The sequence below is a fragment of the Solea senegalensis genome, linkage group LG21 (genome assembly GCF_019176455.1).
Source record: "Solea senegalensis isolate Sse05_10M linkage group LG21, IFAPA_SoseM_1, whole genome shotgun sequence".
Classification (NCBI taxonomy): domain Eukaryota; kingdom Metazoa; phylum Chordata; class Actinopteri; order Pleuronectiformes; family Soleidae; genus Solea; species Solea senegalensis.
Genome location: NC_058040.1, coordinates 7588791 through 7616293, shown reverse-complemented (window position 1 = coordinate 7616293; position 27503 = coordinate 7588791). Strand labels below are relative to the sequence as shown.

General features: G+C 40.2%; 2 protein-coding genes across 5 annotated transcripts; both read left to right on the top strand.

Annotated features, from left to right (window-relative positions):
- The first annotated feature begins 1197 nt into the window (after window positions 1-1197).
- On the top strand, window positions 1198-14998 carry hnrpkl (heterogeneous nuclear ribonucleoprotein K, like). Of its 4 annotated transcripts, none has more exons than XM_044011757.1 (16): window positions 1198-1355; window positions 2407-2513; window positions 3150-3247; window positions 3352-3408; window positions 4247-4290; window positions 5582-5654; window positions 6223-6336; window positions 7102-7230; window positions 7421-7728; window positions 8013-8066; window positions 8970-9009; window positions 10427-10442; window positions 11522-11554; window positions 11673-11755; window positions 11843-12012; window positions 12667-14998. In XM_044011757.1, the coding sequence occupies exons 2-16, from the start codon at window positions 2453-2455 to the stop codon at window positions 12695-12697; spliced, it is 1311 nt and encodes a 436-aa protein (XP_043867692.1). In that variant the 5' UTR covers window positions 1198-1355; window positions 2407-2452; the 3' UTR covers window positions 12698-14998. The 4 variants fall into 4 exon arrangements, with proteins under 4 accessions (XP_043867692.1, XP_043867691.1, XP_043867694.1 ...); XM_044011756.1 differs by having other exon boundaries at window positions 2404-2513; XM_044011758.1 differs by having other exon boundaries at window positions 1204-1355; window positions 2404-2513; window positions 11673-11740.
- A 170-nt stretch (window positions 14999-15168) lies between these two features.
- Window positions 15169-27325, top strand: LOC122757985 (guanine nucleotide-binding protein G(q) subunit alpha-like). Its single transcript, XM_044011761.1, has 8 exons — window positions 15169-15478; window positions 15773-15935; window positions 19412-19596; window positions 23086-23240; window positions 24091-24219; window positions 25120-25249; window positions 25658-25811; window positions 25907-27325. The coding sequence occupies exons 2-8, from the start codon at window positions 15800-15802 to the stop codon at window positions 26095-26097; spliced, it is 1080 nt and encodes a 359-aa protein (XP_043867696.1). The 5' UTR covers window positions 15169-15478; window positions 15773-15799; the 3' UTR covers window positions 26098-27325.
- The last annotated feature ends 178 nt before the right edge of the window (window positions 27326-27503 follow it).

Here is a 27503-nt window from a genome sequence, read left to right as displayed (position 1 = left end):
TGAACTATACTTTGGGGTGGAATGAAAAGCTTATGGCACATTGAGCATTAAGTTCATGCCACATCAACAGATCTTCCTCCTCTCTTGCATTGAGTTGGGTGCCTCATCTGCATCATCGAAACTCTGAAACTGCTCCTCTGTTCCCAGCACTCCAGGAAACCAGTTGGTGGCAGACTTGTCTTGAACCTTGCCTGGAGTGAGGCAGCTGTGACTCAGCCCACCGATCCACCTCCAACCCATACTATCCACTGCCTCTCAGTGAGTTTAGGTTTACTTACTCTGATCAAACAATAACTCTGGTTCAAACAAAACTGTGTTTATTTCAGAGGAAACACTTAAATCACTGGCAGATAAAACAGATACTTGTACAATAATAAGAGTAAATGTATAATATAATCATTTTAAATGACATCTAAGCAGATAATAACAATGTATATTGACATATTGTGCAAGCCCTTTGCACTGTGAACATTACTATTATTGTTATTATTGTTAACCAATAAGTCAGGTAAATTATTACTTATGAATTGATGGGTGGTGCATGATGTGTATTGTTACATACAGTATATGCAGAAAATGTTGTGTATCTCTCAGCGTTGTCATCTCAGCTGTGTGTATATTTTTATCTGTGCACATTAGATCATTTCATTTGAGGACATGACTGGACTTGCACTTCATCAAGAGCCACAGATAAATATGGATTATTTCTTTATTTTTACTCATGTCTCCTGTGACCTTCGAAAATCTTTGAACAAGGTTGTTTTGACTTAGTGGGTTTGCTTTTATGGGCACATACAGAATAGATTAAAAAAAGTGATTTGAACTTACCTGTGAAGAGCAATTTACTTTATAGCAACCTAACCCCACATTATCAGGAGGCACACATTTACCATAATTCCAATATGAGTACAACCTGCAGATAGTCCCTCGTCATCTGCCACAACAGATTAAAACTGTTAATACGTGTAACTGGGGGAACAGCTCAGGAATGCATACAACTTTTTTTTGTTCCTTAATGGCTGTTGGAGGCAGATGAAGGAGTCTGCCGGAGGAGGCGGGGCAGCTGCCTGTGAGCCTTCACCCGGGACAACAACTCCCCAAACACAGGGAGCGTTTGTCAAATTGTTCTGCTTTAGCCTTGCAGTCACGTCAACCCGCTCCGGTGACTTGCACTTGTCTTAGCCCCGCCCGCGTGTGCCGACTTGACAGACAAAAGAAGCGAACCCCTGCGCGAGCGTAGAGCGAATCGAGCTCACCCAAGCAGTGGTTGGTGTCTGCTCTTCATGCTGAAACGTGCACATATTTGAGGGCGAGAAAAACCGTGGTGGAGCGCAGTGACTGCGGCTGAACTGCAGGTCTGTCTTCATCATGTCTCTGTTGTCGAGCACCGTGTCATGTGGCCTGTATTTGCTAGCTACGGTATGATAGACGCAGCTGCCGTCGCTGTCACGAAGAAGCATAGCTGCCTCGTTCGTGTCCATGTTATTGCTCGACAGTCGCAACGTGTACACTGAGGCTGATAGACACGCCTCGCGTGGAGCAGACAGTTGCTAACCAAGCAGAGCTCTTAGCATAGCAGTAGTATATCTTATGTCAACTTAGCAGCCCTAGCTAACCTCGCTGACAAACACGTTTCCTGTAACGTGGAGGGCATTGCGCACTTTGCTTTCTCTACTCTGACCCCTAATTCTTAATTTCGCTGCGCAGTAGCCTACGAGAATACAGGCTTGGATATAACCTGTTAGAGTGCGCAATGAACTTCATTAACGCGTTCAACAGTGCGTGTTATCCGGGCAATCTCATTAAAAGGAGAATGTAGCTGCTCATAGTGGTTAAAATGGGGGCTGCTATTTCCCAGGCTATGCAAGAGAATCCCCGTTAAAGTTGAGCGAGGCCTGAGTGCAGGAGTGATGTTTGCACAGGTACAGATTGTTTTTGCACAAGCACTGAGCTGCATGTGGGTGGTACGATATACGATTTTATCGCGATTAAAAAGGCACTATGTTGATTGAGGACAGTTTCTATCATTAGGATAACTGTATAGGGGGGAAATTGTTAATATTTCAATTAAGTGACTTGAAAATGCTTTCAAGCTCATAGGGATGTGTAATATTGTTGGTCTGATTGGATTTAAAATGTATTATTAGATATAGGGACAACTGTGACATGAAATGTGTGTATGTCATTCTATGTCTGCATGTGCAGGTACCTAAAGTGACCTTATTTTGGTATTTTATCATATAAAAAATGTAGCTTTTCACGTTCACCTGGATCGTATAGGTATTCCTTATTAACTTAATTTGGTTTGTGCTATTCAAAGAGTTGGTACCCAACCCTAATTGTGTGGTGGTAGACAGCAAGTTTAATCACCCCGGTCGATTGTCTTATTGCCCCCTCTTTCAGCAGATCCAGGGAGAGAAGCCTGTTTGCATTGCCCTGCAGGTGCAAGACAATGGATGTGAAAATAGATCAGCAGGACGACGACATCACATTCAGCAGCAGTGACACTAACAGTAAGATCTTACATATCTTCCATTGTGACAAAGAAACAAAAACGGGCATTCATAACTATAATGTAAAACACAGGAATGAGCTCATGCACAACCTGGAAAATTATATTATCCTGTTTGTACCTCCAACTTGAAATGAAGGGTGTAAAAATAAATCGGCTTTTAAGGGAGGGAAAAAGAATTTGAAAAGACCTGGCTTCCTCTTCATAGCACATGGACATGTCAGATGGTTGAGGGATTCTCCTATCCAAGATACTGCTGTTCTGTGGGCCCTGAGCAGATCTGCCAGTGTTTTAATCCAGGAAGAGTACATGGTGCTGGAAATACTCCAGGAAACAGTTGGCTTCTAAATGAAAATCATTCTTAGGATGGAACATTCTGTAGACCTTGCACTCAATGCGTGTTTGTATTTTTTCTGGTTCATTTAACCGTTTAGTGGCTGCAGTTATATACAGTAGCCAACTATGTTACCTTTACCATTTTATAGTCTCGTGCCATAGTTCCATTTTTATATGCAGCCATGCTAGGGTGCCAAATTTGGAAAATGTTCATCTCTGCCCAGGTGGTCTTAAAGGTCTCTTAGGATTTTGGTTGTACACAATGAATTCCTTGTATTGAAAGAATTGTTTTCTCTCTCAGGTAAACGCCCAGCTGAGGACATGGATGAGGAGCAGGCCTTCAAACGCTCACGCAATGCAGATGAGATGGTGGAGCTCCGTGTGCTGCTTCAGAGCAAAGTAAAGGCATTTTACCTGTAAATGGGGACAAATTAGTTATCTGACTATTATCGCTTTTTTTATTGATCAAAGAGATTTTATAAAGAAATTCTCTCTCGGAACAGAATGCTGGTGCTGTTATTGGAAAGGGTGGGAAGAACATAAAAGCCCTGCGCACAGACGTGAGTAACGGATGAAATGCTGCTAACATTTCTTCTGCTGCGGAGAAAATTTCTTTGGCTAATGCCTCTTATGTTGCAGAGTCATGTTGAACATAAGAGGCAGCTGTGTTATAAAAATGCTGTGTGTAGATATTAAATAAAATAATCAAAATTCAAAATCATTCCAACCCCTTATTCATCAGATTTCCACAGATTCAGTTCCAGATTTCTTTCAAGCAGGTTTTTAATAAATTTATAAATAAACAAGTCCTCAGACAGATATGTTGGATTTTGGTTTCCAGTCTTCTTTTGAGTTGCCTGATTTCAGCCTGATTCCACTTCCCTTCCCGGTGCTGCTTTTGACCTTGAAGTGAAATACAGAGTGGTCATTGTCATGGACATGAATCTCGGTAGTGCTCCAGACTGTTTATAAAATTTTTCTATGTCCAGGTCACACCTCCTGTTGTTCTTTACTCACCACAGTTTCAAATCTTTCACTTTCTCTTTTGGGAAAAAGTTTAGCGTGTATTCAATTAAAATGTATTCCTTCTCCCCCTCTTCCCTTCTCCTTTACTTTTTTTTGTTTTTATTTTTGGCCACCTTCCTCTGTTGCCCATGTACTGGATCGACATGCCCCTCCTGCGTTGCCCACCTTGACGCTGGCCCAACCTCCGCCCGCCCCTGAACGCCATGCCCGCCCACCTGACACTCCCGGTTGGCCCCGCCCATAAACCGTGCCCCTCCTTTAACGGGCGCCTTACTTGACATCTTGTGATTGAATGCCCCCGCCCAATGCCAACCTCCTCCACCACAACCACCACCACAACCATCACCACCACCACCACCTCGGCCCATGCAGTACAATGCCAGTGTATCAGTCCCAGACAGCAGTGGCCCAGAGCGGTATGTCCCACCAGTTATTGCCTCACTGCCTGATTAGAACAGTGAAACACATGTCTTTGATAACCTGCCTTCTGTTTCATTTTAACATCTCTATATACATGACAGTATACTCCCCACCCCCAAACACCCCCTCCTCCACTTGTAAGAGACATGTATTGTTCCTTTTGATTTTTCTGTCCATTTTAAGCATCTCCATTGAGTTGGACTCTATGTCATGACACTTGATTGTCCATGCTGAGAATCACTGACAACCCACTACCAAATAATTGGCATTTTATGGTTAGCAGCACAGCTATTGGATGTTTATTTTCCTTGCTGTGACGTTTAATTTTACCATTGAACTTGTGGAAAGCAGACATGTTTTTCTTGCTCTGTCCTCTGTGGCTCACCTGGCCCCCTTTTCTCCTGACCCCCACTCCCCACCTTCTCCTCCTACCCCTACCCCACTTTTTCTCAGCATCACTGTCCATACTCTCTGAGAGAGCACTGACTCATGTCTGGAGGCTCCGTGCCCCCACCTGTCAGTCATTAATGTTGTCTCTTTATTTCATTGTGCTGCATCCCTTCTGTTAAACTTCTCTCAGGCCACATCAGCCCAAAGCTGCCTGCCAAACCTTTCATAACCCCCCACCCCCCACTCCCACCTTGCTCTTGTCCTGTGCCAGAGATTAGTGGGTGATCACTTACATTTCCTTCCCCACGTCAACCCCTCTGCTCTGTTTTCTACTGCCCACCTCGTCTTTTCCTCACCTCAGCCCCAAGCCCTCTCCTCCCCACCTCTCCCTTCTCCCCGAAACCCACCTGGTTACAATGAAGGTGTGCTGGTTGTGCAGTGGTCATGGAATGTTTTTATAAGTTTATATTCCTTTTCTTCAACTTGCTGGTGACGAGATGGTTTTAGATATCTCCCAAATCTGTGTGGCCAGTTTCACATTAATTTGAGCCGTTCTGAAACTGACCTTCCTCAAAAAGACTTCTGTTCAGACCTGGTTGTAACATCTGTCCTGAGTGATCTGATCACTTCATTTTTGACACATGTTATTACAAGTACTGAACAGTGCTGTATTTAAAGTTAATGTTGAATTGAGAGCCTGTCGGCATTGGGGAAATGTTTTACTTGTTGTACAGTATTAACATTTTGATTTATAAATGTTTTGTAAGTCTCTCTTTAACTGTTCACAGGACTGTTTCACATGTATTCTTTTTTTTTATCAGGTTTTGTTTTGTGCTCTACTCTTTATCCCTCTTATGATGTCTTGCTTGCTTTTGGGGCCAAAATGGTTCCTGATAGGATTTTGAGTGTGAATGCCAGCATCGACATTATTGGAGAGATTCTGTTGAAAATCATACCAACTCTAGAGGAGGTGAGCCACGGTGATGAATTGTGACTTTGTATTTTTAAACGTGCAACTTGTTAAAAGAAAAAAGTGCAATATCATAAATGTGCGAAACATGAACCTCACTATGTAATGCAGTCTTACTCATGCCTTTAAGTAACCCTGTGGAGGTTTATCTTTTGGAAGTGGGTTAGTTCACACTGGTGTAAAGGGGGCCATTGTTTGTGTGTCCTCCACAAACAAAAGTACATGCAACCTTATCGGCAGCACAGTTCATGTCATACTTTTTGTCTCATAGTGTTTCCCCTGATTACTATCTTGTGGCAGTAGTGCAGTAAGAAACATAGCAGTGACGACTACACTTTGTAAATATAAATGCGAACAAAACCGAATTTAAGGAAAAAATGTTTTGGCAAATATCTTATTTAGTATTTGTTGGACCTAGGATGAAAGTAGGATAAATGTGTGCTTTGGTCAAAATAAAGTACACAGAAATATCCAATTGTTAACCAGAAACCTGCAATTGTCATCAACACAATGAGAAATACTGCATGTATGTGTTATTTACTCTTGTACTGTGTTGCATTTTCTCCAGTACCAGCATTATAGTGGGATTGATTTTGACTGTGAACTTCGCCTGCTAATCCATCAAAGCTTGGCAGGGGGCATCATTGGGGTGAAAGGTGCCAAGATAAAGGAGCTGAGAGAGGTAAGACAGAGACCAGATGAGCTCAAGCTCCTACACGATGCTCTGCACTGATAGTTAGTTTCTAGACAACTGATTGTGTTTTGTAAAATATATTATTGACTGTTTGTGAACCACAATCAGTCACTGATAAGATGTAATTATGTGGGATACACTGAAAACTATATCTAACAAACAATAGCAGTAATGACTAAGTATTTAAGGTCCCCATGGCATCAAAATCAACTTTAATCACATGTATGTTGCTTTATTTATCACGTACATGCCTAATACCTAGTGTCCTATTGGATTTAAGAGGATGCAATGTCCTCAAATCTTTTTGAGCTGTTTGATGACTCATCTTATCCTTGGGGCAGTGTAATAATTTGCATCCAAGCAAACACTATGATTCTTTTGATCTTGACATACTGCCCAAACTCCATTGTGGGGATGAGCCTGCATTTCTCAGGTCTCTTCCTCCTGAGCAGCTTTGTGGCATTGTGTTTTTGTTCAAAAACATATGGCCTCACCCAACAGCTATCTTCATCAATCTTGACTTTTTCTTGTGTTGTAGCTGTAACATCCATTCAGTTTTATTTAGCTACTCGAAATGCCAATCAACATGATGACAAGACCCACCATAACAGCTTATTTTCAGTGGAAACGCATTCATATGTGGATGTGAGTGGCGCCCCTTGAGTCATATGATAAAGACATGAAGAGAAGTTTGCATTTTTGATGGCTCAAAAACAAAAAAAATATTGTAACATATTCATGTTTCTGTGCCAGAACACCCAGACCACCATCAAGTTATTCCAGGAGTGCTGTCCACACTCCACCGACAGAGTCGTCTTGGTGGGAGGAAAGCCGGAACGTGTCATTGAATGTATCAAAGTTATCCTGGAGCTGGTGTCTGAGGTGAGTTAACATCCCTGAGATCTGCTAAAACCATGAACATTGTTTATGCAGTCATGGGATTTTTCTCAGTGAAGCTTGTATCCGTCACTGAGAAGTGAAAAATGAAGAAGTTTTTTTATTTCCTGCATAACAGAATATGTGATCTTTTAAAGTTCTTTCTCCCTCATGTCATTTCTCTTAATTTTTTTAGGCACCAATCAAAGGTCGCGCTCAGCCGTATGACCCCAACTTCTATGATGAGACGTACGACTATGGAGGGTTTACCATGTTATTTGAGGAGCGAGGCAGACGACCCATTGGTGGGTTCCCCATCCGAGTGCGTGGGGGCTTTGAGCGAATGCCCCCTGTTCGTGGAAACAGACCCTTGCCTCCTTCCAGAAGGGACTATGATGACATAAGCCCTCGCCGCGGTCCTCCGCCACCGCTGAGCAGAGGTGGACGAGGTGGCAGCCGCGCACGTAATCTGCCTCTTCCCCCGCCTCCACCGCCAAGAGGAGGGTGAGGAGGGGCCCACTTACAGGGGTTGCTTTGTCATCTTATTGGTTTTAATTTGATGTACATGGTGTGGTTGGTTTGCTTTGGGGAGTGCTATGAGCAGTTGTTGATGTTGTAGATGTATACCTTAACTAATGATCGTGATCATAAGTAGAAGTTCCTACTGGTCATTGGTCTGATTGCAGTCAAAGCAAATAATGTGTTAATTTTCCTTTGTTTAGAAAGATATGAACCATACTGTAGGTTTTAACAGCCACTACAGTTTCGTTATCTGTCTTTCTTTGCAGGGGTGACAGGTATTCACATGGCAGTTACCACAGCAGCATGGACGACAGACCAAGGTCAGTGTGTTGCTCTGTACTGTCAGTTATTATATGAAGCTGGTTTTAAAATAATCTTCAATGACAAATCAGGGTTGATTAGGTCAGGTAAAGAAACTTTGAGGGGATTACCTATCTATGGCATGAGCTTAAATGGTAAATTCAGTATAGGAATAGGATGGCCAGCCAATCAGGAGAGAGAGTCGGTGCCTGTCCCTCAATTTATTGACTGGTTTGTGAATGTGACACCGCCAGGCCACATCATATCTCTATGAGTAAACAAGTTTACAGTAGCTGTGTGTTATTAAAAACAGCACTCTTAATTGCATTGGAAATGTAGAGCAGGATAAAAGGAATCCAACCATTGTAGAAGATGAGCAACCAAAAGATAAACGTTGTTGAACTAATAACATTCCTTACTAGAGATTGAATAAAAACAGCAGATTACAAAATAATATTTAAAATAAATAACCTGCAATGTTGTATGGCAGGTTAATGTCGGCAATGCTGAGTGTGGGTTATGTGTATATGTCCATGGATTGAGTGTTTTAATATCTTCATGTGTCTATGCATACTCAGTTTATCTCCGAAGGCAGATGAATTGCACTTAGTAAAGTGAGAATTTGGGCTGTGCAAAACTGTTGTGGATTTAATTAGGCAACTACTTTCAAGTGCAAGAACTTGTGAAAGGGAACAAAGGGATAAATACTTAAAAAATAATGTAAATTTAATTTCTCTCAACTCAGAACAACTAAATTCTGCTCAGACTGTCAACCCACTAGCCCTGATTCAGAGTCTGATCACAGTTCATCTGTGGACTGTGCATGTCCTTTCACACTCACTGCTTTCTAAATGCCAATAATCAGTGTGGTGTTAAGTGTCATCTAGAGATTAAGATAAATGACATATTTTTTTGTTTTGTAGTGACAGAAGAAGCAGAGGAGGAGACCGATATGACAGCATGGTGAGTGTTTACAGGTGCCGCTGTAATGCTTAGCTGTGCTGTGTGTGGCTGTACCCTCTTAGTTTTGTAGTAGATGTTTGTGAATTATGTTTCAGAGGACATGGTTAGAATTCCTTCTTCTACGTGAAGTACTAGCACAGAGGCACAGACACTGTGCTGCCTTTTTTTTCATTTTTTTTTCACTGTGTATAGACACTGATCGAGGCCTGATGTTGCCTGGCAACACTTGTCTCCTTGGTTACCGCAGAGCAGCTGAGTACGTAGTCCAGAGATCCACCAGGCTAGCAAATGAACTTGAGCTTAAACCAAAGCAGTTCCTGAACAAGCACTTCCAATCGGAAGATGAAGAATACATTTAGTTAGATAAACACCAAGGGGTGTCATTGATTTCCTGAGATTTAAGGACAAACATGGCGTGTGCATAAATAGAGCAAAAACATCAAAGTAGCTCATTCAGTAATCTTGTGTAAAGCACACACTCATGGTTGCGAATGGTTGCCAAGTTTTGACATGCTTGGTTAACTCAAAACAATTCTCAAAAATGGGATTTTTTAAAAATGATGGTCTATTTATTTAGAATTGCTGGGGCCTTGACCTTGTTCTAATACATTCCAATTACCCTTAATTAGAAGATGACTTTATGGGTTCACACAAATTATTACTGTGCATAAGGATGTCCTAAATCTGAGCAATTACTTTGTTAAAATTAGCTCTGTGAGGAGCCATGTATCAAAAAGGAGTCATATCCCAGATTGTTAAAAGTTCTAAATAACCCTAAATTACTGGCACTAAATAGGTTTAATATTTTGACCCAGTTATGAAGTTGTATTGTCTGCCTTTGGCTGTTTTGGTGTAAAATAGTGCGACTATGGACAGCGTGGTCCAAAAGGCTGAGAAAGTGGTCTCTGTAATCTTCCTTCACAACATTTATCTTTTACATTGAACTTTACATTATCTTCGTCCTCTCATGGCAATCTGAAATCTCCCTCATGCTGTTTTTAATCTCCACGTGGCCCCTAACATTACTTCAGGTTGTTTGAGTGGCATGCAGGCTTCAGATTAAACCCAACAATGCACATTTTAGATAAAGTGGAATGTGATATGTGAAGCATGAACCTCACTGAAAAATGTGCATGAATTGCCTAATGCTGTGGAATTAGTACTGACTCACATTCTTATGGAGCACTTCCAGCACCTCACGAGTGTGTGTGTGTGTGTCTGTCACATAATTCAGGATGTTGTGGATACAAGAATGATTTCTCCTATCTAGTATAAGCCAGGTTGTTTGTAATCTCATAGAATATATAGAGAGTTTGTGGCTTATTATTGTGTGTAGTTATCACAACATATTTTTATTATTGTGATATAACAGTTTTGTATTTTATCTGTTCTCCCCCCCAACAATCTTGAAATGCAGAGTGGAGGCGGATATGGTGAGTGTTATTTATATTAAGCCAACACAGATCTACATTTTATTAAATGAAAAGGAACCCTGTCATGTTTTTTCTTAATTTAGGTATTTTTTTTTCATTGTATTTTTTTGGGCCATCATCCTTTTTTAACTCTGGTCTTATCAAGAGGATGAATTTGGTGAAATGAATTTGGTTAAATCAAACCAAATTGTAGAAGCATGTTAGGGTACAGTACTCATGAGAACGAGTTCAGGAGAATTCTGAAAATGTTTTGTTGGCGTTTTATCCAGATGGAACCAGCTTTTTGGCAGCCCTAAAATGTTATTTTTGAAAATGGGTCCCAGAGTGAAAAAAATCTCACCAAAAAGCCACCCTTGTGTTTTCGTGTATACAGCTGATTCAGAACTTTGGGGAAAACAATGATATCATAGCCCCGCCTCTCTCTTGCTGTTGCGCCTGCATTTTCTTTTGCCGCCTTTATTGTCGCTGTGTTTGGGGTTTGAACACAGAACACAAGTTTTATGCACGGTGTATTTCTGTGGCAGCATTACAGTGCCAAGTATAGGCCTGGCATATATACTACAGATATTAGGATCATTTAGGGGCGGGGTTTCTGTGAGTATGAAGACATTTATTCAAAGGACATCATAAAAAGATTGTATAGGGAATGCTGTGTTTCCATGTGGATAAGGCCTTTAATTACATTATATTTGATTTCTCCTGTACTTGGAGCAATGGGTCACAACAACTGAAATGTCTTTGAATGTTATCCTTATTTTCTACATGTTCTGGACAATTTGTTTTTTATATATATATATTATATGTGTGTGTATGTGTATATGTATATATGTGTGTATATATATATATACATATATATGTATATGTGTATATATGTATATATGTGTATATATATGTATATGTATGTGTGTATATATATATATATATATATATATATATATATATATATATATATATATATATATACATAAAAGCAAGAATTACAATAATAATTTTTTGTTGCCCAATCACTTGTGTTTCTTGTTTACTATCATACTATCTCCTGTCTTTGTCCCACTGGTGCATTTTCATTGTCTTCAAAGACAACAATTCTTCCTGGGAGCGCTTTCAGTCTGGTGAGTGGGGATAGATGGTCACTGTCCCGCTGTCTTGTTTCCTAACCTAACGGGATTGTGAATGATGTCGTTGTAGTTTAAGACCAAATCACCTTACATGTTCTCTCTCACCTCCAAGGGGGTAGAGGGTCATACAGCGATATCGGAGGCCCAGTCATCACAACGCAAGTCACCATACCTAAAGATGTAAGAAGGGCATCTGTGAGCAGGAAAACCCCCCCCACACGACTTTGACAGATTAGAAGGACAAAGGAGACATTTTCACCTCTGGAACCATTTGTTTTGCAGTTGGCTGGCTCCATCATTGGGAAGGGTGGCCAGAGGATCAAGCAGATCCGCCACGAATCTGGGGCATCTATCAAGATTGATGAGCCACTAGAGGGCTCTGAGGACCGCATCATCACCATCACAGGAACACAGGACCAGATCCAGAATGCCCAGTACCTGCTGCAGAACAGGCAAGTGCTTCTCTCACCAACTCATCAACTCCTCCCACTGCAGCAGTGTGCTCTCTGCTGATGGCTTGTTGGGTTACAAGTAAAGTAAATTCAGTAGCTGGTTAACTTGTAACACTACTTTCCAAAAGAAATGTAGTCATACAGCCACTATAATATGAATGCCAATATAAGCTCAGTGAAAACATAAAATAAGTTTACCCTTTCCTATTTTGTGCATGGATTTGATAATGATGGTACAACAAGAGGACACAATATCACTTTTAATTAAAATGCGAGGGTTTCCCATGAAACAAATTAAAATGTCTTCTAATTTGTTTCTAAATTTCTTATTCTTATTTTCTTATAAATTTGGTCGATAAATGTTGAAGGGTTGTTTTATTATGCCAGATTCTCTCAGCACTATATCACTTTGAAGACTTTCACACTGTCACGTTTCTGAGCTCGTCTCAGCAGTCATTGCCTCTTTTGAGGCAGAATTCATTTCTTTGACCTTGACATAGTTTTTTTTTTTTTTACCTACAGTTGTACCCCACATGAAAAATGTCTTACAGTTTGCAGCATCTGATGTTAACAGCTCGTGTCATGTTTTCCTGGGAAAATAAATCTCTGAAATGTATCACAAACCCTTACCGTTTTATTTGTCTGTCATTTCAGTGTGAGGCAGTACTCTGGACGGTTCTTCTAAAGAGAAGGAAGCAAAGAAGAGGAGTGAAGCCATGCTGCCAAACGGTTTGCTCCTTCTATTCAGAGCCTACATTCCTCTGCTTTGGGTAGATGTGCGTGCCTCCTCCCCTCACTATCACACACTACACCACCTGTCTGTTGGTTTGGAATTTTATTAAGAGGAGTTTTGGAAAATCTTAAGCTGTCAAACAGCAAAAAAACAAACAAAAAACATATTCGACAACATATTTTTGTGCTGGTGTAATTATTTTCTGGGACATTTCTTGTGCCATCATTGGAGTAAACTCATAAATGTGATAACTCTGTGTTGTGAGCCGCCCCTGGCCCTTATCGCCCTCATTTTAGTACAGCATGCAGAATGTAATCTTTTTTTCTTAATTTTTTTTTTCTTTTCTTAAGGAACATTGTGTGATTTTTATTTGTTCTTGTTTTATTGTTCCTCAAATGTAGATGCACCCTCTCCCAATAGAGATGCATGGTCTCAAAAAATGGTTAAAGAGCCATTTAAATAAAATATACTTTTTACACAACATCCAACACAATTTTACACTTTAAAATGAAGTGGCTTTTTTGTAAAAAAAAATGGGCTTTAAAGGAGATGTTTGACATTTTAGGAAATATGCTTGTTCACTTATTCTCTTGGGCGACGTTTGCAAAGATAAACCTCAGACTCTGAATTACTATTACAGTGAGACTCTGAATTCATACCCATACTATATGTTTTCTACATAGTCTTGTGTAGTAGTCTAGTAAAATATCGGTTACAATGAGTCCTTCCAGGTTTCATCTCCATGCCCTGACTTGTAGAAGGATTCCATCATAACCCATTTAAAGACCTGATCAGCAACATTTAGCTCGGTATTAAGTGGTATCTTATCTGTGCTTCCATTTTTATTTTTTTTTGTCAACACACAAATCTAAATCTGGGTCATGTTATGAAGTCGTGGATGAGCTGTGCGGCTGCAGCCAACCGTTAATTGCATACAACTGGGTGATAAATGAAAGGAGAAAAATCAATGTCGGGTGTCTTAAGTAAAGTGTTGGTGCGTGACATGCTGCCAGAGCAGCTTCAGTCTCTACACCATTCTTTCCAAAGATATTCCTTCATTTGGTGTTGTGAGAATGAAGATGGAGAGCACTTCCATAGATGTGGAACCACATGTGAAGGTCACAGCAGATGATTCATGTCATGTTCACACTCATCAAAACAGTCAGTGACCCCTGTTGCATTATGGGGAAGTGATTGTCATCCTGTTTCACTAGTCATACTCCAGACTGTACATCTTTGTTTTTGTTTTTAAAAAATCAATTCATGGATCATTGTTTACTTTTTATTTTATTTTATTTTAAATCAATTACCCCAAGTATTGATAAACTATGTGCCTTTTGCCCCTTCATTGGCTTCATTGTTTATGTTTTTAGGAGTTTTTAAGGGAATAATGAATCTGCAGTTGAAAAAAACAACTTTAGTTTAGCACATCTAATCTTCATTCTGGAGACAAATATTGGTTCAAATGCTTTCTGAGTCAGGTACTTTTCTTTAATGTCATTCAACAATGCTTAAAAATAATCTCATACATACACATACAGTATATGAGCTTGGACAAAAGCCCCTCTCAAATAAAACACCTCATGTCCACAGTCTCCCTGTTCAGTCTCAATGAGACCTAGGCCTTGTCAACAGTAGTATCTTTAAAATAATAAAAAAAAGTTAATTCTCTGCCTCAAAATGAATAAACAGCTTTCCCAAAATGTCTAACTTTAGCTTTAAGTTTGGCTTAATGTGCCAATGTGTTATAGTAGAAATAATTGTATTAAGAATGTTTGCTTTTCACCGAAAGTAGCTGTATAAAGTGTGTCCGTGTGTGTGTAGATATAGATATACTGTAACTATCTTCCCACACACACACAGATGATATTTACCCAGACAAAGGTAAAGTCACGAGTGCTTAGAATGGTCCAGACTACTTTCTACTTTCTTGGAAGGATGTGGAGCCAAAGGACAGGTTTGTTTGTCTTTTTTTTCCTGACTGGTTTATTTTCTACCACTCACCTGGCTGGACTCGCTGTAATACAACCTTTATATCGCTCCTGTCAGAGCCTGTTTCTCTTGCATACGTGTTTTTTTTGTTTAATTTGTACGCTTTTTTTTCTTTTTAAATGTGTCCTCCTGGGATACAGTAGAATGTGAGCAGCTCTTTGAGTCCATGAGTGGTGTTTTAGGTCTGGTCTATTATATCTATCTCCGTGTCTGATATCTGTATCTACAGGTGTTTACTAAATAAAAGTCTGTTACGGTTCACGACGCAGATGTGCTCTTTTATTCCACAGTATCAGAGTAATAGTACCTGTGTGTGGTGTACGTGCTGCGGTGGTAAATGCGTTCAGGAGATGGTGGTGTGTCAGCCTGTCACATGCATCCGTAGTTTACTAGTTAAACACCGGATATTAGTTCCCATAATGTAATAGTGAAAGCCCACACGGTTTCCCAGCAGAGCACAGCCCTCTGTCACATGGTCCACACTCACTCACTGGAGCTTTTCACCAGGACACAAGAGGGAGGACAGGAGGACGCACGGCAGGAGCTGCACGCCGAGACGAACATTTTACAGAGAGGATACACTGTCGTACAAGAGGCCGCTTCGTTCTCCTGGGGAAATGCGTTTTTTGGTATCATTTTGTTGCAGCACCATGTAAAACTCCGCCATATTCAACCCAACACCACGACACTAGCAGCAGCAGCAGCACCACCACCACCACGCCCGGAGCTCAGCCACCAGAGGTAAACACTCGCTTCTTCTTGAAGTTGTTGCACAAAAAGTGAAGTTAGAGGAGGACGGCCATGGTAACACAAACAGCCGCTTGGAAAAGCACTTAACTTCCTCAAACTCAACAGTGTATGCGTTGAACCTGGAGGGGGGCAGCGCGCGCACACACACACACACACACACTTACATAGTGGGTGATTGAGGAGGGTTTAATCAAAATGTAGTGACTTCAGCACGCTGACGCCTTTTACTGTGTGGCAGCAACGCTATGTAAGCTAATGTAATGTAATGTGTGTGTGCCTCGGAAGGTGAAGAAGCGTTATTATCCAGGAGGAATGATCCTGAGCTCAGTGGGAGCCTGCTGCCTCAGCCCGGAGGCCAAAGAGGCTCGCAGGATCAACGACGAGATAGAGAGGAGGCTCCGCCGGGACAAGAAGGACGCCCGCCGGGAATTCAAACTCCTGTTGCTCGGTAAGTCTCTTACACTTTTTTAAATCCACGTCGGAGCTTCTGAGTGTGTTCTCTATCTCTACCAAGAAGCAAATGTGCATATCACTTGCATTATATATGACTTATGGGCTTACACATTGTGTTTATTATGGTACAACAGCGGCTCCTGTGGAAATTCAACAACACAGGGGCTGCAACTTTTCGTGATGGAAGAATCCATAAAATGATGACATTTGCTTGCTGTTTGTTTCCCCAGACCTCACCCTCCAATGCTGGTTTTGTCCACAAACCTAATGAGGGTGCGTTTATTGTCGTAAAAAGTTAAATGTGAACGGTTTCTCGACATAAAATGATCCTTTCCCAAACCACCATTTGAGAACCATAGTTTTATGGTGTGTGCACAAGAAAGAAAAACAGTAGTCACACTGTGTACTTAAGTAACAACAGCAGTATCCCACTGTACATTACTCTTTGACGAGGGCAAAACATGTATGCAAAATGTTTATTTTCACATCCAAACTCTGTGTAATCCTTGTAGTGGATTTACACATATTTGGCTTGTAATGTAGAAGTATAAGGTAGGAGAACCCCCCCACCACCACCACCTAAAATGTACCCCAGTGCACACCTTGAGTAAATATATAACAAGTTACTTTGATTCTAGTCAAACAGTTAAAAGATGTAAATATATGTAAATGATTTGACTCATAGGCCTCAGAAAAGGGTGTGTGGTTAAATATCGCTATACATGCAGTACGTCGTCGCTATGTTTACATAATCTCAAGATTTTAATACCATTTTTATGATCTGACCTGGATTGTGTTGAAACTGTCCATGGGGAAAAAACCCCAAAACAGATTTAATGTTGTATGAGTATAAATGAGATAAATACTGTATTACTTATTCACACTGGTTCTTAGTTTGATCTGTTTTAGGTGCAGTTTGAGGGAATATATTAATGTCTTGATGTATAGATGACACAAAAATACCGAAACATAGGTGAACATAGACAACAACAGTGTAAGGATACTCTAATTAATATTAAGTTATAGTCTGTTGTTATTAGGACTTATATATATACAACCCGTCTTCACTTAAAAGTATGAAAACAGTCAGTGTTAGATGTGAATTACTGAATTATGTTGTTATTAAAGTTAATTATGTCTATGGAAAAACAAGAAAGCTACATGCTAATTTATCTCAAAAACTGTAAACTGCAGTACATGTACTTTCACCACTGATTTGTATTTTTATATTTCTGGTGTTTTGCAAAGGGTGCATCAGCAGTGTCTTAAGATTACTGTATGGAAGTCACGGTTGTGGCTACTCAGTTTTGTTTTCTAAATAAATTAATGTATAACTAACCATTCATGTCCAACGGAGAGTTCAAAAATGTGCATCCACAGTGTTGACATAACACTTATTACATATTCATAAGAAATCTTAATAACTCACTAAACTAAGTATCATGCTATGTAATTCTGTCAAGGGAAAACATTTTCATGAATTAGTATACAAATTATAGTATGAGCGTTTATCAGAAAAGCATGCACACACACGCACTACTAATACTACAATTAATTAATAATAACTTATTGTAAAGTGCTATGCTTTTATTTTCACTTCAGTTGAAGTGGCTGTAATGGATGCCCTCAATTCATTTCGTCACCTTCAGGGGGAAATGCTGCAACTTCTCCTTGTTCGGCTTTTTCAAACGTACACAGTCGGTTGTGAAATGACAAAATATTCCAAGTTAAAGGTGCTGAAAACTCTTGAAAATGAACGTTAGACCTTTCAGCCCAAGAACAAGGTACAACCCAGGCTAATGTAATTTCCGCATGAGACATCAAAGTGTCTCAAACACAACACAGACAAAACCTGCTGCTGGTGATGTCATCTTGTATTACTCATTGGTAATACTTTCAAAATATGGTATACGGTTTGCATAGTTTGATGTAACTTATTCATATGACCCATGACCATATAACACTAACCCAAGGATCTCTGTTTTTTCGTTTATGGCCGCTGTGAGAAAATGCACAAATGTATTGTAAACTAATTTTAGCTCAAGGTAACAGGTATGTCTTTTGGATGGTAATTGTTCACAAAAGTAAATATGGTTGAGCCGATTTGATACTCAGTATCGGTATTGGTCGAATGCTGGTCAAAATAACCGATACAATCCAAAGGTCCTGTGCTTTACTATGCACAGACTGTAAAAATGTAAATTAAAAGTCATGTTGTGGGCTTTTTATTTCTTCTTCCTTCTTTATGGAAGAACAATATTTGTGTTAAATGTGTTATTAGCAGCTTCATAGTTTTAAATGTCTAAAATGACCATATATGACCGATATCGGTGTTGGTACATATTCTAGTTTGTGATATTGGTATCGGACACAAAAAAGTGGTATCATTTGAGGAATTACTCCGTCAGTTTCCACGTCTACAGCAGTGGTTCCCAACCTGTTTTCCTTGAAGCCCCCCTTGCTTGTGTCCAGGACAAACCAGGCCCCCCTGACCGAACCCCTGTCCACGGCACGCACACGAAGAATAAAGTAAAAAAGTTCCTACTTGTAGTGTTCAGACTTATAGTGTCTGATTGGGATGCACAAATATAATTTTATTAACCTCCCCCCATGTGATCTCTGGCGCTCTCCTAAGGGGGGGCTTGGACTCCACGTTGGTAGCCGTAGACTCTCTGGTTTTATCCACATGAGGGTCATCACCTACTGTCATTTTAGAATGTCCAATTAACCGCTGCATGTTTTTGGATTGTGGGAGGAAACTGGAGTCCCCAGAGAGAACACACTCACACACGGGGAAAATGTGCAAACTCTCTCAGTCGAACGGGGTCGCAATTCAGGGTACTTTTGCTGCAAGGCAACATTGCTAGCCAGTACTCTGGTACTCAGTACTGCCGCGTGGCCCGACATTTGTTACAATGAGTTATAAGGGTCAGAGTTGTCTTTTTATCGTTTTTATCAAACCAGTCTGGCCTTTCTCCTCTGACCTCCGCAATCAACAAGACATTTTCAGCCAGAGAACTGCCACTCACTGGATGTTTTCTCTTTTTCAGACCTTTCTCTTTAAACCACCAATATGGATGTGAGACAAAAACCCATCAGCTTTTTATGAAATACCTCAGACCAGCCTGTCTGGCACCAACAACCAAAATCAAAATCACTTAAATCATATTTTTTCCCTCATTCTAATGCTTGGTTTGAACCTCAGCAGGTTTATTTTCACCATGCCTACGTGTCTGAATGCACTGAGTTGCTGCCATGTGATGGGCTGAGCAGATATGGCCATGATAAAGCAATTGAAAGGTACAAATGTACCTAATAAAGTGTTGGCTGGCGGGTGTGTAGTTATGAGCTGTTTTATGTCATATGAGGCTGACAACCACTGACAAGTAATGACACACATGCTAACAAATAGCTGATTTTGGTTTGTTAACACCAGCCTTATTATCTGTTGTTGTATTTTGTGATGGTCAGGAACTGGTGAAAGTGGGAAGAGCACATTCATTAAGCAGATGAGGATCATCCATGGACGTGGATACTCTGAGGAGGACAGGAGAAGCTTCACCAGGCTGGTCTTTCAGAACATCTTCACAGCCATGCAGGCCATGATCCAGGCCATGACTGCACTGAAAATCCCCTACAAGTATGAACACAACAAGGTAGACCAGACTGTTGTTTCTTCTTCCTCTTATTAAGCCATGATTACATCATGGTACAGTTCAGTTTGGTACAATACATTATGGTTTGGAACGGTGAAGCCCTCGGTCAGGCTTGCGTTTTGACTGAGAACAGTACCTTTACTTGATAGGCGGGGTGTGCGCTGTGCCTGATGACTGCGTCAGCGAGATATGTAGCGTGACATTGTACCGGTGCAGCGTCAACAAAGAATGACACAACAGACGAACAATTGACCAGGTTGTTTTTTTCTGCTCAGTTTGTAGCTGTTTCAACGACAAGCGTCGTATGAGAATAGACTGCAGGCATTAATGAAACACTGGTCGTAAGGGAGTGACACTTTTATTTCACGCAATCAGCTGAACAGTTCTAGCTCCACCCATACTGTACCATAAGTCTGGTACCCCAAGGCAAAGGTAATGGAAAATGGAACAGTTGGGGTGTACGCAAAAAAATATTAACGTACCGAAGTGAACACACCATTTGCTGCTTCACAGACGGGTTGAGGAAGATGTTTTACCACTTACTCTTCCACAGAGGCAAACGCATGTTTATTCCACTGCTGATAGTCTGCAGTTTGTATTACTGTGAATGCAGGGGGAAGCATTTCTGGTAACTTATAACTGTGTTTAGATTTGCAGTCCCGCTGCCAGATTTTTGCTTTCTGACAGAGCAGGGTGTCGTTTGGAAAGTACACATGATTTTATATGGCAGGCGTGTTGAGACAGGTACTCCTGAGCCAAAAGCCAGTAGAAGACACGAGAGGAAGGGAGACACGGAATTCCCCATCGATCTTTCAGGAATCTGTCCCTGTTATACCAACAACAGGAGCTTGTTAATCATCAAAGTTGCAGACTCATGCTAGTAATGGTGTCAGTTAAGTCTGTGATGCAGCTGATAAGAGTCCACTCACTGCTGGTTTCTGTGACAGCACAAGGAAGGGGAAGGATTATGTGGGCGTTGTGGACCTTTGGCAGCATTAGCGCAGTCTGAGTCAGCATGTGGCTTACAGTTTGTTTTTTTGTCGTCAGTGAGGATGGAGTTGTGTGGAGGAAGCACACAGAGTAACAACATGTCACTTACCATTCAGATATTTGTACTGAAGGGCAGAGCATCGAGAGATCATGGGACAATTCAGGGAGGAGTGTAAACGGGCCTTGCACCGGGATGACGTGACTGAGTGAGCTTTTAAAAATGATGTGAGGTCATTTTTTCATAATGTGAAATGAAATGAGTAAAGATAGAATAGCTCCAGAAATTATAAATAACCATTGACAGCTGTTTCAAAGTACATATTAAATACATATTCATTATAGCACAGAGCAGACAAAAGTAAAAATGTAAAATATTGTTTGCAATTGTGAAAGATTCTTCTTCAAAAACTACAAGGAAATGTGCATGAACACGGATGTGTGTGGCTCACATGTCTGTTCTTTCTCACTCTCATTCACAACCACCAAACTGTACAGTTAAGGGGCAAAACCCCCTTAAATGTCCAGTGTGGAACCTGTATCGCCCCATGTGGATTTCTGAGTATTTACCAAAACAGTCTGTGGGATCTTAGTCCTTGCAGTCTGTTCTCTCCCCCACTCTTACCCACTCACAACCACAGTGAGAGAGAAAAGGGAATTTTATGTATTTATTTAAGGAAAGAGACAAGATACATTTAAATGTAAATATGCCAGGTTGTAGCCTGAGGCTATTTTCTTCCTGTAGTCCCTAGAGGTGTTGTTGTCTCTGATGTGTGTCAGTTAAGTTACTGTTAATTGTTCATTTGAGCTGCATGGTGAAGGAAACAGCAGCAACTGTGACTGGCACATGCAGGTACATAGTCAGGCAGCTGTTCAGGAAGCGCTTGATTGCTGTTGACATCCGCATGAAGCCAAATCAACACATCGCAGCTTCTCATACAGTCACATGCATGTGTTTGTTTACATCTGTTTGAACAGTATCTTATCAAGATATCTTTATATACAGTAACTGAATCCAATGACCCAGTGTTTTCAAAACCTGTATAACCTGATTATTAATCGATTAAACGATTATTAATCGATTACTAAATGAATCGACAGCTATTTTGATGATCGATTCATCAGTTTGAAGCTTTTTTCATGATTAAAACAAGATTTCCAATTGTTTAACTGTCTTAAAATTGAGTATTTTCTTAATTTCCTTGCTTGGGATAACGAAGAAATCATCAAAAGTTAATCATTATGGTTTGTGGACAAAACACATTTCCAGGTTTGATGAAAACCGATCAACATTATTTTAAGGGGTTTTTTTTATGGACCAAAATGATTAATCGATTAATTGAGAAAATAATCGTCAGATGAATCAATTATGAAAATAATTGTTAGCCGCAGCTCTAGGTCAGTTAATATGTTTGTGATTGTTGTGAGCAGAGAACAGAATGAAGGGAAGGTGGATTTAAAAAAAACAAAAGAAGGATAGATGCATTGCTGTCTCCTTATGTCCCATCATGTCTCCAAAGAGAAAAAGAATGAACGCACAGGAGCAGGCTGTAAAAAAATGCAAGAAAATGACAAAGGCATCAAAGAGTTTGGTTGCTCAAATGTTTGTTCATCACAGTCTCACCTGCTCGCTTTGGTTGTATGAGAAACCCTCACAACATCAAACACAGCTCTGCTATCCCCAAAAGAGGTTAAGGGTGTATATTGATTCAAAGTTACTTTAATATAAAAGTCCCAGGCAGCAGGAAAATGAGAAAAACAGACTAGGAGTTTAGCCATAAAGGATCACTCAATCTCTCTATCTTTTTCCAGTTGTTCTCTGGCTGAACTGTTGCTCTGTGTGTCCACAAGTGATGTGAGGGAAATGTCTGTCATCAATCAAATGCAAAAAAGGGAAGTGAAATGGTAGAATGGAGAAAAGTAACACGACAAGACATCGAACCACAAACCAGAATCCAGGATGACCTGGAGCACATGGAAGCTTTTGTTCTTTTTGTCAATTAATGAACATTAAAAGAGAAAAATAGATTCACTGTGCATGAACAGCAAGTGATAGATGAACATTTGGGAACTGTAGGACACAAAGGCAGCATGAATAGACACAGGAGGTCCTCGTGCAGCACATGAGAAAGAAGTTTGGGACCCTAGTCATAAAACCTCTTTCTTTCTGATCATTGTTTTTGTTGGAGAGTGTGTAGTCTCACATCATCCTCAGCTTACGAGTGGTGTAATCATATCTCGAGTAAATATTTTAGCCAGTAAAACTTTAAGATCATGCGCCTAGTAACGTTTTTTTACGCAATGGATCTGTCAAATAGTTTTCAAGTCAGTTTTTTCCCCCGTTCTTCTAGCCACCACAATGTTAATCTTTCTCCTAAGGATTAATAGAAAACCAGTGCAACAGCAGCACCAACATTAGAACATGATGAAATCTGTACTTTTGCTTCACAAAGTGTTGGATTATGTCATTCACTTTCGGTGTGTCATCCTGTTGTGGTTCAGGCCAACGCCAATATTGTCAGCGGGGTTGATGTGGAGAAGGTGACGACGTTGACAAATCCCTTCGTGGACGCCATCAAGAGCCTGTGGAGTGACCCGGGGATTCAGGAATGTTACAATCGGAAGAGGGAATACCAGCTCTCGGACTCGGCCAAATAGTGAGTAGAAACAGATTCTAATAACTCCTCAGACATTGCCCTGCATTTTTCCATTGTTTCATCTGCCAGTCGCCTGTATGATACTCTCAAGGCAGTGTCGGTTCCATAGTTATTCCATTTAAGGCTGTTGACAAATGCAACACACCCTCAAATGAAGAAAGAAGGACATAGGGCTCCACTTTTATGGAAACAATAATAATCGCGATTATTTGGGTCAAAATTGAAATTACGATTATTTCAAAACGATTGCTCGTTGACTCATTTACCTTAAAATAACTATATATATGTATATATCTTAACTCATGCTGCATGTTTAACCCAGGATTCCACTGAATGCCTGTGTTCTATTTTTGCCAGATGACGAGCGATGGGGAGTCAAACACCATTACAACATTAAAAGCCTTATTTTCAGAATAAAAGCCCCCGTTTTGTAATCGTTTGGGGCCATAATCGTAATTGGAACACAAGTTTCGATTAATTGCGCAGCCCTACAAGGACACGCACCTTGAATCTGACAACAAAGTCATCTATACACCCTATAATCTGCTGTATATCTGTATATATTTTTTTATTTTATTTTATTTTTCCACATCTTCTACTACATTGTCTACATCGTCTACTTTTATACGTTTATATTTATATTTATACTTAAGTGTGTTTCTGTCTCCTACAACTGACTCGTAGAACCCGCACAAGATTTCCAATGTGCCTGGACTGTCTGTTTAAGCACAAATGGCAAATAAAAACCTTGAACCTTGAACCTTGAACCTTATCTTGTCGTTGTTCCTCTGTTGGTTCCATTATCTGTGGGTCTTGTCATTAACTTTGCGTTTTCATCCTGTGACACCAGCTATCTAAATGACTTGGTCCGAATTGCTGATGCTGCTTATCTGCCAACCCAGCAGGACATCCTGAGAGTCAGGGTGCCCACAACAGGTATCATAGAATACCCATTTGACCTGGAGAACGTGGTGTTCAGGTGAGTGACTTAAACACATGAACTAATGTATTGCCGTTAAATTATTCACAGTCATTCATGTGCTCCAAATGATGCAAGCTTTTCTTGAGGCTGACAAAAATGAATCTCACTGTTGGTCGGATTCTCATGCAGTTTGTATACACAGCTACGCCTGCCTCCCAGTAAACTGTAAAACATTTAGTGATTTTCCATCAAGCACAGCCATCGGGTCAATATTTCAAGTTGTCCAATATTTTTTGGTTTTTAGCCTGAATTCTTTTGAAAATGTTAGTATGGAAACATACAAAAGTGAGACTCCTGGGAAGTGCTGTGTCACAGTGGCCATAAACAGACTTGAGGAGTCACTTCCCTGTCTGTGGACTCAGACGTGTTTCTTTCTGTGTCCACTGACTAGAGTAAACAGCTTTATTTTGGAACGGAGACACAAGAGACACAAGTCCTAAGACATTTTGTCTTTTTCCGAGCACAGCTGGACCTCATTGAACAGCTAAATAACAAAGGCTCATGGTCTTACTCATTCATAACTTCCATTAACTTTGTCAAATCAGGCAGGCTTTCATAGTGAAATGTCACTTTATGAAACCAGCAAATACTTTGTGGAAGTTAAGTTTCTGTTCCCAGAATTGAAGCGACTTGTCACTAATACAAAAGTTACAGTCTCCTGGTTGTCACAGGAATTAAATAATCTAGTAAGTATAAAATCAGCACTTAGCAGACATAGATTTTTAGAAAAAAAAGGTTGATTTAGATCTGATATTGTAAAAATGTTTTAATGTTAAATGTGTGATTAAGTACAATAATAAGGATTAAACTTGTCATATTGTCATTTTAACTCAGAATTTGAGTTATAAATGAGTTATACACTCAGTTTGTAATGACGACATAAACTCCTGGCTGTAGGATGGTGGATGTGGGGGGCCAGCGTTCAGAGAGGAGGAAGTGGATTCACTGTTTCGAGAAAGTCACATCTATCATGTTCCTTGTGGCACTCAGCGAGTACGATCAGGCTCTCATCGAGTCTGACAACGAGGTAAAAACGCTAATTTCTCACTGTGAACATGGAAAAGGAATGAGCATGAAAGGAATATAGTTTTTTTTAAAGCTAAACCTCTAAACCTAGATTTCTAGAGTCCCCATCTCTCTCCCCCCCTCCTCCCTCTGTGTGTTGGAGTGTGTTTGTGTGTATGTGTGTATGAGTGTGTGCTTGTGTGTCACAATGTAAGGCAATACATTTAGTGCATCTGCAGGGGGAGCTCTTGAGTTGCTCTGGTCAGCTAAGTGCACCTGAAAGTGGGGCTTGTTCACTTGATGAGTTAACAATCAACTGAATTTGCTCACACACGCAATGTTTAGTGCAGTGCTGCTTTCTGACACCACCGCTGGTCCGCTTTTATATTCATGCTCACGCTGTGATGTCTTTGCCGTGTGAATTTCAAAGAATCGGATGGAGGAGAGCATGGCCTTGTTCCAGACGATCATCACCTACAAGTGGTTCAAAGACTCCTCCATCATCTTGTTTCTCAACAAGATTGATTTACTGGAGGAGAAAATCATGCATTCACATTTGGCTGACTACTTCCCCGAATATGACGGTAAGAGGAAACCGTAGTGCTGTGCTAATCTGTCTTTTTGAAATGAAATGAGACTTTTATGAGTTGTTTTTTATCCTCCTGTCTCTTCTTGCCAGGTCCAAAGCAGAATATCAAAGCAGGAAAGGAATTCATCTTGAATATGTTCGTCACTCTCAATCCCAGCGAGAAAAAAATCATATACTCCCACTTCACCTGTGCCACAGACACAGACAACATTCGATTTGTCTTCCGAGCGGTGAAAGACCACATCTTGCATGAAAACCTAGAAGTGTACAACTTGGTTTAAAATGGTGGGGCTCATACAAACTGGCATTGAGGAAGTAAGTAAGTAAGGAAGAAAGGAAGGCTCTGCAGTGACTCAGTTTGCCTCACACTGTTCCTGAACACCATCATCCCAAACAGGAAATCGAGAAGCTGTAGAGCTTGTCGCCAAATGATTGTACTACTGATGTCTTTCAGATTTTCCTGTTTGCATTCTTTTGAAAATGGATGTCTCCAGCCATATTGAAGTGTGTCCTGACTTTTAGTGCCTCCTTAGTGAAGAGTCTGTTCTAGCACATGCTCTGAAATTTATGGAGCTCTTTGTGAACATTGTGGAGCAGTAACGATACAAATCCACAGTGATGGATTTAGAGGGGAAACAAGTATTTCAGTGGCCTCTGACAACTCTAAGGACTAGTAATGCACTTGGTCTCTGCTTCAGGGAATCACCTCACATTATTAACCCACGTTTGGTCATAGACTTTTCTTTTTTTTTCAAGTTACAAATACTCTAAATGCTGTCTGCATTTTGACTTAATGAGTCCAACACTAATGACAATTTATTTTATCAGAGACATTGATTTGCACACTGTTTGTAGCATTGGTTGTAGCATTAGCATCACAGCGTTAGCTGATCTCCAGTATGTGTGAACCTCACTGAGTTGATCATTTCAACAACCTCGAGTCAAGTGTCAGTGTTAAACCACTTTTTGCGAGTGCAGCATTGTTTTTTTTAAAAAAGTATAATTTAACACATTTCAAAGGGACGTTTTCATTCTTCTCTTTTTTTTAGTCTCGTATCAAAGCTACAGAATGAAGTGTTTTGAGTTCAGGGACCATTTGTTGAGGTTTTCAATAGTTTTTCTTTCTTTTGACATTATTTACTAAAAGGGCTTTAGATCTTGTTCCACTGTTTATATGAATGCATAGTGTAAATATTTCATGGTACATCATTTTTTATAGTCCCTCACTCCCCGTTTTTTTTTTTGGAAGTCAGTATTTTGAAATGCTTAGTGCAGGAGAGAGAACTCGTGTTTGGCATTAAACCTTCCTGACATGAATTTACATACATACATTTGGAGAAGGTATGAACGGCATTAACAAAGCATCAAAGTGTATCCACGGCAGGTTTATATGAGCATTCTCTTATTGTTAAAAAAATAATTAGTCAAAATTTGCACATTCTCTCTGTCACTGAGGTATTTTAGTGTGTGTTTTTGTAATCTGGATAAATAAACACATTTTGCTGCTCATTTTGCTTAATACTTTTCTATCCTTTTTTTGATTGCCAGTTTAACGTTTATTGTTTTGGCTGCTCTGGAGGTCTACTCCAGGTGTCGGTCCTCCGTTGTAAGAGGTCTGTATTTTTACTGTTGTACATATATAGTGTGACCGAGCACAATTATTTTGGAGGACAAGCACTGTCCGTTA